The sequence below is a fragment of the Thermobia domestica genome, chromosome 13, assembly GCF_964235325.1.
Source record: "Thermobia domestica chromosome 13, izTheDome1.hap1.1, whole genome shotgun sequence".
NCBI lineage: Eukaryota > Metazoa > Arthropoda > Insecta > Zygentoma > Lepismatidae > Thermobia > Thermobia domestica.
In genome coordinates this window covers 92,648,510-92,666,313 of record NC_137466.1, presented here as the reverse complement: position 1 = coordinate 92,666,313, position 17,804 = coordinate 92,648,510, and the positions used below count along the sequence as shown (strand labels likewise).

At 34.0% G+C, this 17,804-nt stretch overlaps 1 protein-coding gene across 2 annotated transcripts in view; it reads left to right on the top strand.

The window, feature by feature from the left end:
- The first annotated feature begins 3,131 nt into the window (after positions 1–3,131).
- Positions 3,132–17,804, top strand: part of Sbp2 (SECIS-binding protein 2) — a 61,476-nt gene continuing 46,803 nt past the window's right edge. Inside the window, exons 1-3 of one of the 2 annotated variants that reach the window (XM_081736092.1) lie at positions 3,132–3,286; positions 10,257–10,336; positions 13,210–15,204. In XM_081736092.1, coding sequence (XP_081592218.1) covers positions 10,313–10,336; positions 13,210–15,204 — 2,019 coding nt within the window. In that variant the 5' untranslated portion in view covers positions 3,132–3,286; positions 10,257–10,312. Of the gene's footprint in view, positions 3,287–3,366; positions 3,600–10,256; positions 10,337–13,209; positions 15,205–17,804 lie in introns of those variants that run through there. The other variant, XM_081736093.1, reaches the window with a different exon arrangement.

The window sequence follows — 17,804 nt, the reverse complement described above, 5'->3', positions numbered from 1 at the left end:
GAATTTTACTATGGCGTCTAACATTACGTTTTACGCAGATATTAATAAATTGCCTAAATTCGATCTCAAGAACGATAATGACATCGTGTCGTTTTTCGATGAATTCGACGATGCTTGTCAAATGGCAGGCATCGCCGAAAGCAAACGAAAGGAGTTACTGCCCAATATTTTCAAAGGAGTAGGGAGGCAATGGATAAAGTTGTTCCTGAAACGGAGAAACATGGCAGAAATACAGTATAAACAATTGCAGTCTGAAATAGTAGACGAGTTTACGAAATCTAATGTAACTATAGACATTGAAGATAGAATTAAGGAGCGGTTACAGCATGAGGACGAAGCTGTAATTAATTACGTTTATGACATGCTCGTTCTTTGTGAACGACTAGATTCAAAAATGAATGATATCAAGAAGATAGGTATTATAGTTGGAGGTCTACATCCATACTATATGGAAAAGGTAGGAACGCGTGAATATTCTAGCTTAGACAAATTCGTGGAGGATTTGCAAAAGATAGAAAAGAATAAGTGTAAAATAGCAAAGCGTGTGAAAAAGGAATCCGGCAAAGTTACAATTAAAGATCTTGTAAAGAAAATTAGAGAGCAGGTAGAAGATGAGGAGAGTGGATCTGATTCAGATCATATGGTTGTAAGAAAACATAAAGAAGAAAGTAAGATTAAACAGGAACCTCCGAGTATTACACAAATCGCGGAATTAGAAAAGAAAATAGACAAATTACAGTTAGCATTGTCGGTAAAAACACAAGACGACGAGAAACAAGAGAATAATGCGAGAAAACAAGGGAAAAATCAGTATTATAGGAATAATAAGCAGAATAGAGGTGGTTATCGAAATAATTACCGTGGAAATGGAAATAGAAATAAGAATTGGCACAGTAATAGTGATAGGAATCAAAACAACAATAGAGGTAATAACCGTTATTACAGTAAGCGTGGTAATCGAGGAAATTTTTGGAGAAACAATAGAGGACGTGGTCAGCAAGGAAACTGGCAAGGGAATTGTCAGAATTCGTGTTGTCACCAGTCGTATAATTTCGAAAACCCGAATCAGCAAAGATTTGTGCAAGTGGTACCAGCACAAGTAAATGGTACTACTTATTATCAAACACCAGGCTCAAGTAATTTAAACGGAACACATCTGTAAATGGGAGAGGCGCATTTACAGGCAATCGAAATGTCCGAATAAGAGAAATAATTGCCTCAGTGAATTTAGACAACAACATGGTATATTTACCATTAGAAATAGATGATAGAGAGATCAAAGCGTTACTCGATAGTGGGTCGCAAATTTCAATTATAAACGAGAAATTAGTGCCACCGAGTGCAAAAATAATCCCACAACAAACTAAGATCAAAGGGATCACGCAGAACACGCTGGTAATTAACAAATTAGCCATAATTAAGTTCAAAATTTTAAATCAAACGTTTCATCAGGCTTTTAGAATAATAAAAGACTTCCCATATCAAATGTTGATTGGGAATGACTTTTTGCAAACACAAAATTGTAGAATTGATTATGGAACTAGTAAAATTATTGTTCAAAGATTTGGGAAACCAATTAAACATTGTCAAAACGATCAGGAAACCAGAACAGTTTCTGATAATGTTGCAATTAGTATTAAATCAAGTTTAAAGCCAAAATGGGTTCTTGGTCATAGGGTGAAGTTGTTACCAAGAACTAGGACAACTGTCGAGGTTAACCTAGTTAATTCTTGGGAGAACAATGAATTTCTATTAGAGCCAGATAAGCTATTAGAGTCTCAATATAACATATTTGTACCTAGAGTAATTTTGTCGAATGAAAATAAGTGTTTAGAAGTTATCAATCCGTCAAATAAGACGATCATGTTGACAAAAAATTTAAAAATTGGAGATGCAGAAGCATGCATGAATGAATCGGAATTAAGGAAAGAAGGATTATCAGAGGATGAAATTGAAGAAGTGTTAGAGGCGAGAAAAAACTACGATAAATCACGGTTAAAATTTGGCAATAATACTAAACCAGAAATCAAAAAGAAATTAGAGAAATTGTGCTACGATTACGCAGATGTTTTTGCGTGGCGAGAAAACGAATTAGGAAGAGTCAAGGGAGTAGAACATAAGATAGAGTTGGAAACGGAAGTTCCGTTTCGACGTCAACAATATCCAATACCGATAGCAATGAAGGATAAGGTTAAAGAACAGATAAACATTTTACTCGAACAAAACATCATCGAGGAAAGTAATAGCTCGTTAGTTAATATATAATTTTCTTTGTTTTTCTTTAAAATATGAAGATTTAATTAATACACGAACCGCAACTTTTTATTCAATTTATATATCCTCTTTGTTCCTCAAATAATGATTTTACGAATACATTTAATTATTGACTAATATGTTTGAAATAGCAAGAATGGGTTTTTTACTCATTGAGAAAATTTTCTTAGAAAATTTGTTGATTTTGCAATCTCTAATTTTCATTTAATTAATTTATTTTAAAGTGAAAATAGCGGTTACCACAGAAGCATAATACTAACAGGAGCGACATTTACTCTATTTTGCAGGCAAAAGAAATATTATTATTATTATTATTATTATTATTATTATTATTATTATTATTATTATTATTATTATTATTATTATTATTATTATTATTATTATTATTATTGTTGTTGTTGTTGCTCTGAAAACTTTAAGATATGAATTTTAAAGCAAAAATATATCACATTGAAGGTTTGAATAAAACATTGCAACTTGATTCGCATTCACAAAACTTCGGATGTAGTAGAGGCACATGAATTCGCAGTTCGCATTGGCATTCGCGTTCGCAGTCGCATTCGGATGCAATGGAGGCGCGACCTAAGGCGGCATGAGTTTATTTTTTTCTTTATAGAGTTGAAATTTATATATAATAAATGTCAAGAAATATGTTCATTATCATATGTTTATGTGTCCTGTAATTAAATTATCATTTCTCCAAGAACTAGTACTTGATAAGACAATTCGGAGTTCATATTTGAGTTCAGAGGATTTGATAGTAAACATCACCTACTTACATTCCGGGGCAAAACGCAATGTTTCCATTTGTTGCACAGTGTATTTTACATATCTATTCTAACGAATTTTGTCTTAAGTACCTGGTACTCTTGCTCAACGAATTGATGTCGACAGCAGTGGTGTTTTGTATACACGTAGCGAAGTGGTTTTCTTTAAATATTAGTGTTAGTGTATTTCCACAATTGATGAGTTGTTGATTTTGTGCGAATCGTTGTCATTTTATTTTATAAGGGTATGTCATTATGTTTTTTGAACAAATCATGTGTGTCATGAGAGATAAGTTTTTTTTTTATTTCGATTTATGTCACTTCATAGCCTACTTCGTTGCAAACAGGGTCATGATGTGAAGACATCTGTATAGAGGTATCTAACTTGAATATAAGAAACTAATTAATTGGTGATGATGGATACAACAAACTGACAATATGCTCACTTAATGTAGACCAGAATGAAATATTTAATTGATAAAGACTCGACCATGATTATTAACTTATTAAGGTGAATTCAGAAATGAAATCTAGACAGGATCTAGTTTAGTGATGGAGGTACAGTTGATTTGTTATATCGTCTATATCTCCAAATTATTTTTGATAAAAGTGTATATCTTTAAAGATACAAGGGAAGATTATTAGTGATGATTAAAAATACAGTTTCATGAATGTGGAATTTTACAGCCAAGTTGAGTTGTTTCTAAAATATATTTCTGCCTACGATACATTAATAGACTAATCATCATACTTTAGATGGCATAGTAATAAGATAACAGCAAACTACCACTGTACAATAGTCCGTGCAGTTTAACAAAATGTTGAACTAGAATAATTATTTCACACTTTTCTTGCATTAAATGGGGAAGGTTCTGGAACACAGGTCCCCTCATATAGGTTAGTAGCTAGGTTGGTTCCTTCCTGTACCAAAGTTTAATATTTAATTCATATAGTATTGCCGAGCGAGCGTCAGCGAGTGAAGGCGAGTTAGAGCCCCGCAGGGCACGTTGTTTTCTGTCTTTATCACAGCTAAATGGGAAGGGAGACCTGTGTTCTAGAACCTTGTCCATTAAATGATACCCCAATACATGCCCAAGTGTTACTTTCTTTGCACATGCTCGGATAATGATGCAAACATTGATAAAACCGAACTTACGCTAGATGGTTACTACAAGCAAAAGTTGTATATAATTCTATTCAGGACAGAGTGAAGCAACGGTGGGTATACGCAGGAATTATTTCTGCAAAAATAGCACCAAGCCTATATATATTACCAAAGGTTACTTTACCGATACTAATGGCGTGCTGAGAAAATATATATTTTTTTTCGACTGGCGCCGTCTTGGATTTCAACTTATTATTCTACACTGATAACAGGTTGCTTCACGGTTATTACCAGAGATTAAAGAAAAAATACGATTTCTACTGCATTAAACTGGAGGTATTGATCTTTCATAAAATGTATGTAAAAATAAGATATTGTTTTGGTAAAAGTGATGTTCACGATATCGAATGCAACCGGTACAAAATTTTGCTTATTTCAAATATGAAATCGAAAGTACTTGAAACCATAGAATGGGTTTTATGCACAAAAGCTATTGCTAGAAAGGTTTTCAGAGATGGTGAATTATAACTGAAAGTGGAAAGTCCTTCATGCCAATTTGGGCATTTATTCCGAAGTTGGGCGTCCGCTTTCGCCACGTTTTTTCGCTGTTATCTCCTTTGCACACTTTATGCAATTTGTTATTAGGTTCATTAATCCGTGCTCTTCACAAACTTTTTAAAGATTTTGCTCGTTATCAACGTATTGCTTCACAAATGTTTAAACTGTTATTTCATTGCCCTTGTACATTCGCCATATTGATAACATAAATGATCGTTTCCTTCCCACAATGCAACTGTTTGGTTACCTTGCGCCAAGTAGTTCCCTCCGCTCGCCGTATAGTCCCATGTTTGTAACCGCTTATATATAACAAGTAAACAGATTTTTCGAGACTCTTATATATTATCGAGCACACAAACGATCAAATTATCCATATCTTTCCTGTAAGTTTTAAAAATTTTGCTGAAAACGGACGCCCAACTTTGGAATTTAACCCCCAATTTGTAGCTCTACAAGTAAAATAAAAAAAATTCAAAAGGAGTACCTACCAGGAAGAAATTTGGGGTATTATTTCGTTTCTTCCCCAGATCGCTTAGTTGTGACCTAGCTCAATTAGTATTGATAACGGTTCGTTTTTTGTAATTGTGATGTGTACTAACCCATTTATGCTAGGTGGCCGCTAAAAAGCACGAATGCTATCTAACCGAGTTAAGGCACGAGGGGGAGGGTGTGAGTGGTTGCATGGAGTTGCGTCCGTGGTGAGCAGGCAGCTCACCGATGGTGGGTATACGCATAAACGAGGTCGTTTACGACGACTTACTTTAAATCATAGTATACCGACTCCGAGGCGTCAATGCATTTGAGGGAGATGCTAAGTGCCCTCCGAAATTTGTAATTTGGGTCCTCGATACTTCTAGTTCTGAATAGAAATTGTTTATTTCATTTTGTGCTTTGCATTGTTGTGCGATTCACAGATTTTCAGAATCCTTATATTCAGGGTGAAACTTTTGACTTGAGACTGCTAAATATCTGGAGAAATAATCATCTGCGGAGAAACTGTCCGAAATAAAAAGTTAATATTTTGGAGGGGAAAATTCATCTGTGACAAAAATAAGCCCTCCTGGATGGGGCCAATTTTGAAAACGTAAATAAGAACCCACAGGTTTTTTTTTTTTTTTTTTTTTTTTTCAGATTGGGATTTTAAAGAGAAAACAAGTAAATTTTATTCAAAACCTTCTTTTCGATTCTTGATAACTGTCACTGTGATCATAGAAAATTAGTTTCACTTAGGTTTCTTTACTTGGAAGCTTCCACGTTAGCACTGCATTTGGCATAAATTCAGATATTTCAAATGTAGCAGTGCAATTCGATGCAGCGTGCAGTGGTAGCGAACATTTTATCAGCTGCATTTCTCCGTGATTCTTATCCGATATTTTTATAATTAATACTAATGTTCCTAATTGAGAAAGATGGTACCCTAATCTAGTTGTTAATGAAGTGTGTTTATCACTCGCTTCTTTCGCTTGTTTGATAAGTATTTTCTTTCATTTGAAAGTTCATTCGTTTGAAGTGCATTTTATTTCACGTTTTGAGTATTATTTACACCACTTTTTTTTTTTTCAACATTCTTTGTGTTGTTCATTTGTTTTGAACTGTGTTCATTGGTTGTTTCTAAACTAGTTTAGCTAGTTTCATAACTACGGAGAGATGCAGTTAAATAAAATGCTTAGTAGCCAACCACAGTTAACACTGCAGACTGCATTTCTTAATTCCAGTAACACATTTGAATTATCTGAATTTACACCAAATGTGCAGCTGCTTTTCACGAGTTCAGAAAACGTTTAAGACAAAAGATTGGTGGGGCCGCGGTGGCTCAGTATTAGAGCGTTCACTTCTGGTGCATGGGGTCCTTGGTTCGATCCCAAGTGTGCTTTGGTAAAAACCGTGTGCGTGGATTTTCGTGGGGTTCTCCCGTTTTCTCTCACTTTCTTCGTTCCACCATTTTATTCATTTCTCATCATCACCATCTTCTTTAGCATAGCCGGCATGAGCGTGGGACGTAGAACTGAAAAATTTCATTTCATTTACTAAATATTGATACTCTTTGTTATAGGTTTGTTCTGGAATGAAACATGGAAACTCCCAATTGGGGGGGGGGGGGGGAAATCCAAAGTGAAATTAGTTTTCTCTAGTTACGGTGCCATCTAACACGAATCAATAAGAATGTTCCGAATAAAATTTACTTGTTTTCTGCCGTCGAATCACAAAAAAAAAAAAGCTCTATTTCAGAATTCAAAATTGATTCTACCCTACTCTCAGGAGAGATAATTTTATCATAGTTGAATTTTCACATCGAAATATTAACTTCTTATTTCAGACATATTTCGTTCATTGGTTATTTCTCCAGATATTTTGCAGTCTCAAGTTGAAACACTCACCCTGTAAATAAATATTTTTAGAGCCTGTATATCGTTCATCAATGCAAACCGCAAAACAGTCATACTATTATTATTTTTAATTAAAAATTACTTTGTTTAGGGTTTTTTCAATTCTTCTGTAAACTAAAGTAAACCAAAGCTAACTTGAACGAGGTAGTTTTGTTATTGATACGCAAATTGAATTAAATCATCGTATTTCTGACTCATTGAACTTGAACTAAAGTAGATCTTTTTTACTCTGTAGTCTTTTGAAATTGTCTAGTTATTTTAGTAATGTGTATAACTTTTTGTTCTTGTGAAATTTTAAAATTTTTACCAAGTACGCAAGACAAGTACAACGTATTTCTGTCATGTGCCTTCCGTGGAGAAATCAATAGACTCGTCGCCTTTGTAATCAGGTGATCCCGCCGTCGATCCAGATGAAGGACAATTCTCGAATCCAAACCAAGTAATGGTTCGGATCCCACTTTGACCACAGTTTTGCCAGATTTTTCAGAGAGAGAGAAGAAAAAAGGAATATCTTACGATTTCTATGGGAAAAATCACAAGATATGTGATATTGAGAATTTGTGTATAACAAACATACATGGTTTCACATAGTAGCGCAGAATAATTTTGATAGGCCTGTTTCATTAAAAGACAATTGAAACACATAAAAAACACAAAAAAAGTATAATACAATTCTCAGTAGAAGATTATATGGCTTGAATTTCACGTTAAGCCGCACGTCGTCGTCTTATATAACCTTGGTGCTGAAAGACAGACTACACTCAACTCCAACTAACCTAGTATATTACACAAATCTTTAACTGTGTTTTGCTGAAGATTGTTTCTCGTAAAGTCCTTTTATATATATATATATATATATATATATAAGCAAAGGGATAACCGCGTGGAAAACTTATCTTGCAATGAAGGCCGCAGTTACAAGCGACCCAGAGTTTTTTAACAAAATCATCACAGGCAACGAGCCATGCTGCTATTGGTACGATCCCGAAAGTAAATAACAACCACGTCAATGGAAGTCACCTGGCTACGTTGTTGCCGAGTAAAAATCAAAACTACAGCCGCACGTTGTTCATGAGAATCTGCCGTTTCTTCATGTCACAAGTGCACTACAGACACACACACATACACAGTCAGACAAACCACACGCGTCGCTGTCAGTTGACTCCTCTTGGCATACTGACTCTGAAAAAAGTCCTCTCACAGCACCCTAGCGGCGCAACCTCGTACTACAAGTGCACGATGCGCATGGGTACGATTCCGATTATCTTTGGATCTCCTGCGTATATATAGATAATTGTATAAAATTAAACTATATAGCGTCCATGGGATTTCATGGAGTATTGTTGTCATATAGAAAATTTTGAAATTTTGCTACTGTGCAAGAAATTTTGAATGTCAATTTTTATGTAAATTCATTATTCCGTGCACGTATAGCTCCTCTATTTTTAAAATAGGGTGGAGGAGTTATTTTCAGTACTGATTCTAGCAATTAACACAGCTCAACAGTCTTACCTTGTTTCACAAAGTACTTGCTTATACATGCTGTGGGTACATACTGAATTTAATGTTCTCTTGTATCTCCAATTAGGCGATTTTATTATATTCAGTGTGTTCTGCCACTTTCTTCAGTAACTCCTTAAAATTGCTAAACTAGACTGAACACATTATTAGGATCTTCCTTCCTATGGAGAAACTGTAAAAAAATTAACGAGTTTTTTTTAAGAGCGTGATGTACTGCTTATTGACGAACGTCTTGCCGTAACGATCATGTAAGCCTATAATGATGTTATGTGAGACGAATTTTCTCTGTCTTTCTCTCTTAATTATGTTTAGCAATCATTTAACAACTTCGCTCATGCTATCATCGTCTTCTGTATACCAAAAACAAATACAGAAGAAAAAAAATTGTGTTGACTATTCACTTTCTCGATCCCACATCTCAAATTTATCTGGTATTGCTGAGGGAACACTCGGGGACGAGGAGTTAGGCGGAAAGTTCCATTGGTAAGCGATTCACCTTATACTATGCTTTAAAAAGAAAGAAAAAAGTTTTCTATTAATTTGCAGATCTAAATGAAAAGATTGTAGTCCTTGAAAAATCCTCCTGGTCTGAAATGCATTATTTGAATTACAGTGCCAAAGATTTTTTTTGTAGCAGTGATTCTAGAGGAACTTAAATTGTCTTTCTCTACAGTAGAGGAAGCTGATCAGAATATGTAGTTCTACGAGAAGCTTACTTTTTCAAAAAATCACATGTAGAAGATGATAAAGGATCATCGAAACTTTATGTTGCCGTCAACATTTCGATACTTCAGTTTATAATTTCAATTTTTAATTATAGTGGCAAGACTTGAAACTAATTTAACCCTTCACAGTGTCTGTATTGAGTACGTGAGTAGCGTGACTGATGCTATTGAAAAAAACTTAGATAATTCAACTGTTACAAGGAATAGTGAATTTAAAGACAGGTTCAGAATATATTTAGAATACTAAACCTAGGCTAATTTTCACTGTAAACAACTTACTGACATTCGTGAAGACATGTTACTTGTTTTTTTTTTATTATTATTATTATAAATAGTCTTTGTTTCAATGAAGGAAGTTCTTATTTCCTTCTTTTCAGTATCCCTAGATGTTATTTTATATAAAGATGGTGTTATATTACGGATCATGTACTTTTTTTTTTCGGTAAACACTTGTAAATTCCGTGTATCCCTATAACCTAATGGTTTAAGTGGATCCTTTTAGTGTAGACAATTTAGGATTCGTATCCCTGTGAATTCAGGATTGCCGATATTATCCAGCATTGAGGAGACATTTGAATTAAAAGATACTGAACTGCGGTCAAGAAGGTCAAATTATTGTCTGGGAGTCAATGCGCTGTAGACACCTCTTTCAGTTTGTACATCTGCCGAGTCAGAGCCCTTTTCGTTCATAAAGGGTTTAGATCATTGTTGTAATTTTGATGTTCTTTGTTGTCCCATCATTTTGTGAACTAAACAAAGAAAGGGAAGTACAGGATATATATTCTTGAAATTTTAAACTGTAATTCATCAGAATAAATCGAAATTTTCCTAATTTCTGTGAGAATTGAAGCTAAAACGTTATTCTCTTTTAGTTAAACATTAATACAGTGGGTAATTATAATAATTTTGTTTATTTCAGATATCTAAAATGTCTAAAATTATTCAAAAATAGAAGAAACCATCTGCACTGCCAATATGGCGGGATCCAGTGGAAAAAAGGTAATTGACAATTCTGTTATAATCTTAACTTCTGGGTGTTCTCATTTTTATTGACCTTAGGTTTAAACGGATAGAGACCTTGGACAGAAAGCGAAAATGTTGAGTATGAAATTTATGCCGGTAGTTGTTCAGTGTGTCAGTATAAAACTCAGAAGTAACGACACGTTAAATTCAGAAGAAACAATTTTCATGAAACTTTAATAATTGCATTTAATTTTTCAATTGTTGTCATGTTGCCAGTTCTTGCTATAATCAAAAATGTCTAAAGTTGTCTTGAGTATTCTTGTTTAAAGAAATCTGTCAAACCCACCTTTCTTTAAATGACTGTATTTTCGCAACCATACGTAGGTCAGTTCAGTATTTTGTCTTAATATGTGTTATACAGCGTTATTCAGGCGATTCTTTTTCTTTCTTTTTTACTTTTTTTTACCTGTATTGACGTAAATAAGATAAAAATTTGTTGTACTATAGTAAATCTGCACGGAAGTGTTTGTTTGAAAGTTAATATACAATCCCATCAGTTTAAACAATTGTATCACAGTGTTACAAATATGTCAAAACATCACCATTCTAACTGTGCAAAATCATTATCACTCAGTCGACTTTGAAATAATCTTTCATTGAATATTCTAACACAATAAATGAGTAAATTATCTTATTCGACGTAGATCTCAATAACATTAATTACCCTCATCATTATTTCATATTAATCATTATATACAGTCGACTCATTAATCAATACCGTCAATAGATTAAATATCTGGGTCGAATATAAGAATTAAGAGGTGAAAGCAGCAATTATCAAAGTCAGGCGGCAAAATGTACAGATATGCATGCATGCATTAACCATATACAAATAGAAGTAAAACTACAAATCTTGATCATTTAAACTATTTCAGTAACCCAACATGATGGAATTCGACCTTTTCTTGGCACAAATGGAGTAAGGAAAATTTACTTAAAATCTGGTAGAGGAATCAGGTACCTTAAAGCTTAGAACTAGGACAAAGCAGGCTTATTAACCGCTTACATTTTTAATTTTCACGAACATTTCAGAACAAAATCTTTAAGTCGTTAAATCACGCCTACTCTGATGAAGTTGATTTGCAGAATATTCAGCTTCTGTCTAATGTACAAGCATAAATTATTGTAAAGTATCAGTTTCAACAAAGTTTCTTCTTTCAGAAATAAAAGTGACCACCGAATTATGTACTAGACTTAACAAATATAAAAGAAAAATGTTTTTAACCCAGGTAATTTAGAACTGTTAGCATTAAATTCTCGGCACATAGAATTGTTAAAATTGGCCATATTGAGTATCCAAAATAATTAAAAATATGAACATAGAAATATATAGGATTGAAAGTACATACACGAAAAAATATATACATGATACAACATAGTGTGTCACAGAAACTAGCAAAAAATAGTAAATTAGGACAGGAAGGAATAAAATACATAAATTAATATGGAAATAATTAGACAAAGAATAAATATACATATAAGAAGAAGAAGAAAGAAAAATCCTATTGTGATATGAAAAGAAGTGTTTTTGTTCTCGGGTATAGTATTTAATTTCTATACTTCTATCCCTACCTATATACTTTCACTTATTTTTGTCGTTAACGTTTGTCTGTAACAAAGCGGGACGTTAAAAAATTCCACTTCTAAGTTATAGGTCTGTCTCATACTGAAAAAAGACAGCTCTTATCAATCAAAAATTAATATTTTACTAGAAGTTCACAGTTTTGATGTAGTAGTAGTGGTGGTGGTGTAAATGATACTGTCAAAATAATGTTTTGGATAGTCACTTAATGTTTTAAATCAGAGTTATAGATTTTTCATGGGGGAACACATTAATATGACGTGTGTTAAAGCGGTGTTGGAAGTTGACTCCTAAAGGCCTGTTGTGATTTTGGATAAAATGTAAATGTAGAGTGGTGTTGTTCATTGTGCGTGTTTCTTTGTTTCTGTTACTTATGTTTTACAGCATTTATGCAGTATATGAGGCTCGTAATGTTAGTTGATCCGAGTGTCTGTCGGTCACGCAAGTAATGAAAGAGTCACGAAATTAGAAAACGGTCATGAAAGTCAAGAAATTTAGCTTTTGGGGCACGACTTTTTTTTTTTTTTTTTTTTTTTTTAATCTGTACAAATATAAGTATAGACTGGAAAATTTTGTTCTATAAAGCGTCCAAGTTCACCATCAAAAATATGTTTGGTCGGCCTTAGACGCTACCAAATCGCAAGCAAAGCACGGTTCTACCGCATGCATGAAAATACGGCCTAATTCGCACCCAAATTTTCTCTTAAGAATGTTGTGAAATTTTATTGTTTGGTAAAGAAAAAGTCACGAAATTTCATTTTGGAATGATAGTAGACTCGTTGTTAATTATTTCGCTCCTGTTTTACAGTTAATTAAGTATCGAATGAATAAAGGTATTTGAAAATACATGTTCTTTGATTTTATTGTTATTATTATTTGAATATTTCCTAGATATATGGTATAGAATATTGTTTCGATTATTTTATATTGCTTAAACAGTCAAATATACCTAGGTAAATCGTCGTATCATATCAGCAATGTAAAAATGTAATATTTATGAACATTATCATTAATCTTATTTCAAGGTCGTTTCCAGTATTGATTTTGTAGTATGTAAAAAATAACCTTAAAATGTTATTTTCAAATGCAGTTTCATAACGTTTGATCCAACAAATTAGTTCATCTGCATATGTAAGAATAACATAGACTAAATTTTGGCATGAAATAGAAATTCTCTTTTTTTCTGATTCTTGTGTTACCCTTACTCGAAGAAAGAAAAGAAAATCAATGTTGTTGTTGTTATTATGATATAATGTTTCTTTTTCAGACTCAGACATTGTCAGTGGACGTAGAGCCATTCATACCACAACAGCGTTACTGGGACCAATCTTATGTACCAGTTGGACCATGTATGCCAACATCGACCGGACTCTATACACATCCTAGTTACGTGCATCCATTTTCTGATAGTCATCACAGTCCACATTATTCTCTTCCGCCGTCTCCTTATCATATTTACCCAGTTCATGATTCCATTCATCCGTCTTCATACTTGCCGGAGGCAAATGCACTCTACATGCCAATTGATGAATTTTCACCAGCACCTCCTATTAATGTGAATAAATATCCTACTTATCAATACAATATACCGAGAAATAGACGTAGATATGATAATACAGGGATAGTGTTCAATAATCATAGTGAAATTGGTATTCAGAATAGAAAAGACAGTTATAAGTTGCAAGAGCCGGATCGGGGGGAAAACTATAGGCATCGACCGAAGAGACAGGGAAATGGAAGGAAACCGAAACCTAATGAAAGAAGTGACTGGAACACAGCAAGTGTAGATCCTGTTCAGTTTTATCCTAGAGATATGAAAACTCAGAAATCCAAGAGAAATAGAAATCGGAATAAGTACAATAATAATACACCTGTTGAAAGTGGAACAATGTATTCTCAAGGTAGAGAAAATAAAACGATACGTGTTCGCGAAGAATCAAATGAAAAGTCACGGGCTGATCTCGCTGATAAAAACAAACCCTACAGTCAATCGTACAAATCCGCGTTACGAACATCCTGGCCGGATCTCGTAAGTACTGCTAACGACCAAACCGAGGACGTACAAATCAAATGCAATGAACATTCGGTATCGTTCGCCGATGTCTTGAAGAATAAGGCTATCACTGATGAGAAAGCGTGTCTTCCAGTTTGTTCGAAAGAAGTATCTGCAAATAATTCTAGCAGACAGAGTATAGAAACAAAGCAACAGGGCAGATCCGAAGGAAGACATTCCGAAAATAGGAAACAGAAAGCTAAAGCGGTTAATAAAAGGAATTGTAGTCAAGACGGCAAATCAAAGTGTACAAATATTAATAAAGTACCTGGAACTATAGTGGTATCATCTAGTGATTCACACAGTGACGGAAGTTTTAAGAATTTAAAGGTTAACAGAAGGCAATCTCCAGACACACCTGTCGATAGGGAAAAATATCATGGTAATGAAGAACAGAATAAAACGAAAATTATATCGAAAGGTAAGCGAGATACGGACTCCAATACTACTAAGAAAGATTCAAATCCAAACTTGCCGTTTGAAACCAACAGCATTAAGAAAGAAACAAGTTCAGTCCCATTTTGCGTGGCTAGTAATGTTAAGAGCGAAACAAGCTCAAGCTCGTTTTGTGAGGCCAATAGTGTTAAGAAGGAAACTCATCTAAACTTGCCTCCACGTGATTCAAATGATACCGGTACAAATGGAGCAACCGGAAAAGACGTAACGGAGAAACCAAAGAACTTAGAGAGGCGAAAAAAACAAAAGGAAGCTAGAAAAAAATTACAAGAAGAGAAGAGGAAACAGCGAGAGCAGAAGGAATTAATGAAGATCGTTGCTCCAAAAGGAGATAAAATTAAGGTGATCGAAATGGAAGTTCTTCAAAAACTAAAAGAAACTAAAATAACAAATCAAGATAGGCCATCTTGTGCTCCTCTGGAATCTTTGGTTAACAATCTTGCAGAGTTTCCTGCATTAGGGGAAAGGAAGCCGTCCCAAAAGCCTTTGAAGTGTCCTGAAACCTTGGAAAAGCCTAATGAGAGTGATTCTGAGTGGGAGAATGTAGACAATGAAGAAACACCTCAAATTGAAGAATTATCGGCTACCGTGAGATCTCAGATTAGATTACTAGTGAAAAATAATGTTAAAAAAACGCCAAAGCAAAAGCTAAACAGTACAGAATCTTGTGAAAGTGAACAAACTATATCTGGGGCGAAAAGGAAACCTCGCAAAAAGGATCCTATAGAAATTGACATCTTCAAAGCATTACAGGTATTTTGATGTTACTCTTGTTTTTATTTTTAATTGATTTTATTAGATATAACTTGCTAATTTTTACAAGAAACATAAATTAAACTGTTATACACGAGGTAGGAATTTGTCTTGTCTTTCAGGGATTTTCCCTCTCTTAAGTACTGTTACTCATGTTGTACGTTATATAAAATTGTCAATTGTTGATCTAACCAATAGTTTTGAAGTAAGTTTAATGTACATGCCTTTGTACAGTCACCAGTAAAAATGCATTCCCCCCATTCTCTACATATTTATTTCTCCAGGAATTCGGAAGGAAACGAATTGGCCTATTTGAGATTATTTATTTCAATGAGAATATCCTTGTCTGTATGGTTTCAGAAATTCTATTTAAATTGGCCAATTCATTCTGAATGTGTTTGCAAAAGAATATGTTGGGAGAGGTAAGCACTTTTGCTGGCACGACACAATTTACAGTATTTTTGGAATCATGCTATGTATAACTAGAGTTAGGTTACTTTGCATTGAGAAGGTTGTCACTCCATTGCTCTCTTTCCGACCGACGTTCAACAAATACTATCGTACACATGAACTGTCGCTACTAGCGCTTTGCAACTTCGACAGAAAACGGAAGATAGTCGAAATTTATCGCTACGTAGTACAAATACTTCTTAGAGGCTGTGGTAATTCCGCGGCAAACAGTGTGTCACATTTCCCACTGCCAGACTGTGTATGTTTCTTTATCGTTTCATGTTCTTTATCCAGCATATCATATAAATGCCGCTCTTTATTCACAAGACAGGAATCTGTTAATATAATTATGTATACACCTTCTATTATTACATTATCCAGGAATCTCATGAGCTCGTTATGGTAATAATTTAATAGTTAAGAATGTCATCAGTATTGACATGAATACCATGCATTTATTATTAACCTCTTTGATGTTAAAAATGCTTTCTTGAAAATAAAAAATAAAAAGAAACATTAACACGTAGCAGTGTAATGTGAACACCACGTGAAAGAATTTCGTTTGTATGACGTAATATTTTCTCAGCATTGAAATCGGAAGCGGTAGATTCTGCCATTTCCGGTTTAAGAAGAGAGATTAGAGTGAAGATGGAGTATATTCTTAGAACGCTTAATTGATTGCAGAAAACCGCTTCTCGCAATCTGGTATCGTTTTTACTCTATAACGATCCATGTTAAAAACAAAAGCGGATGATTTCTGCCACTTCCAGTTTGAATAGAGGTTAAGACAAACTATAATACCTGTTCTTAAAACGCTGAATCGATCCCAAACAGCCGCTTCTCACTATCTCTTATCTTTTTTCATCTATGTAAATTATTGGAACTGGAACTTGCACTGGATTTTTATCACTGTCAGTTTCAGTAGAGAGTTAAGAATGGGTTTGAAATGTATCTCTCGATCGCTTAATCGATTGCGGGAAACCGCTTCTTGGTTCCTACTACCGTTTTTGCTCTATAGTGATCAACGTAAAAACCGAAAATAATTGATTTTACCACTTCTAGTTCGAATATCGCCTCCAAAAATAAACTCGATTCCCAAATTTTTACCCTCTGCATCCTGATCAAATTTGATAATCCGTTCAAGTAGTTCTTGAGATTTTTTTTTTTTTTCCCTTAACGGACGGACCGTCACACGGACAGGTAAATATATATACAAAGAGTTTTGGTAAGGTAAACCAAAATCCTTAGAAATTAAAATTCTACTGGGTCGCAGGTAGACCCTTTTGTCTCTTAGACTCTGGATATTTTCCAGGCTACCCATTATGTATACGCCCCTGCTACCTCATCTTAAAGTATACAAACTTCCGACTAGATTTGCTATTTTGTACTGGGTATCTTAAATGCATTTCCACCGCATATATATTAATACTACCATAGTGCTTTTCAGCTTCGAAAGATATTTTGCTAAATTAAAAAAAAAAAAAAAAAAAAAAAAAAAGGAATAGTTAGATCAGCGTCTTGACAAATGTTATATTACCTCACATCATATGAATACTGAGATTGCGCTTTAAATAGATACGCCTGTCTTTACTGAATTTGGAAATAGATAGAAACATTTCACATCGTAATCAGAAGGCTTGGTCCAAGATAGTGTTTATTTATTTTATTTTTAGTCACTAAATATATTCAAAAATTATCTTCATATTTTGACAAAATTGGATATAAGAAATTCCGTTCCTTAACTAAATTCTTGATTGTGATACAAAGTTGTGGTTTTAAAGGTCATGTAATTTCCAATAAAACCTGTATACTTTAGAAGATAATAGAAAGTTCGGAATTGAAATACTATTCTGTTTTTCACATTAAGGAGAATCAAAACCCAATACTCATGTGTTTTATGTACAAGATACTTTGAGCTTTTAAAGGTTCTGATTCATAACCTCGTTAAGATATTAAATAAAATTATTCTTAGTAATATATTGTTTTATAATAAAGTTCTGTCAACAATATGAGCTTTTCTGCATATAGGTTAACATTTCTGTAGTAACAGATCATTATACGTATGCAAGCGGAAAACAAAAAATAGGAAGGGCAATTGATGCAGTGCAATAAGGTTTCGAGAAATTATTTCTCCAGCTTCAAAATCCACG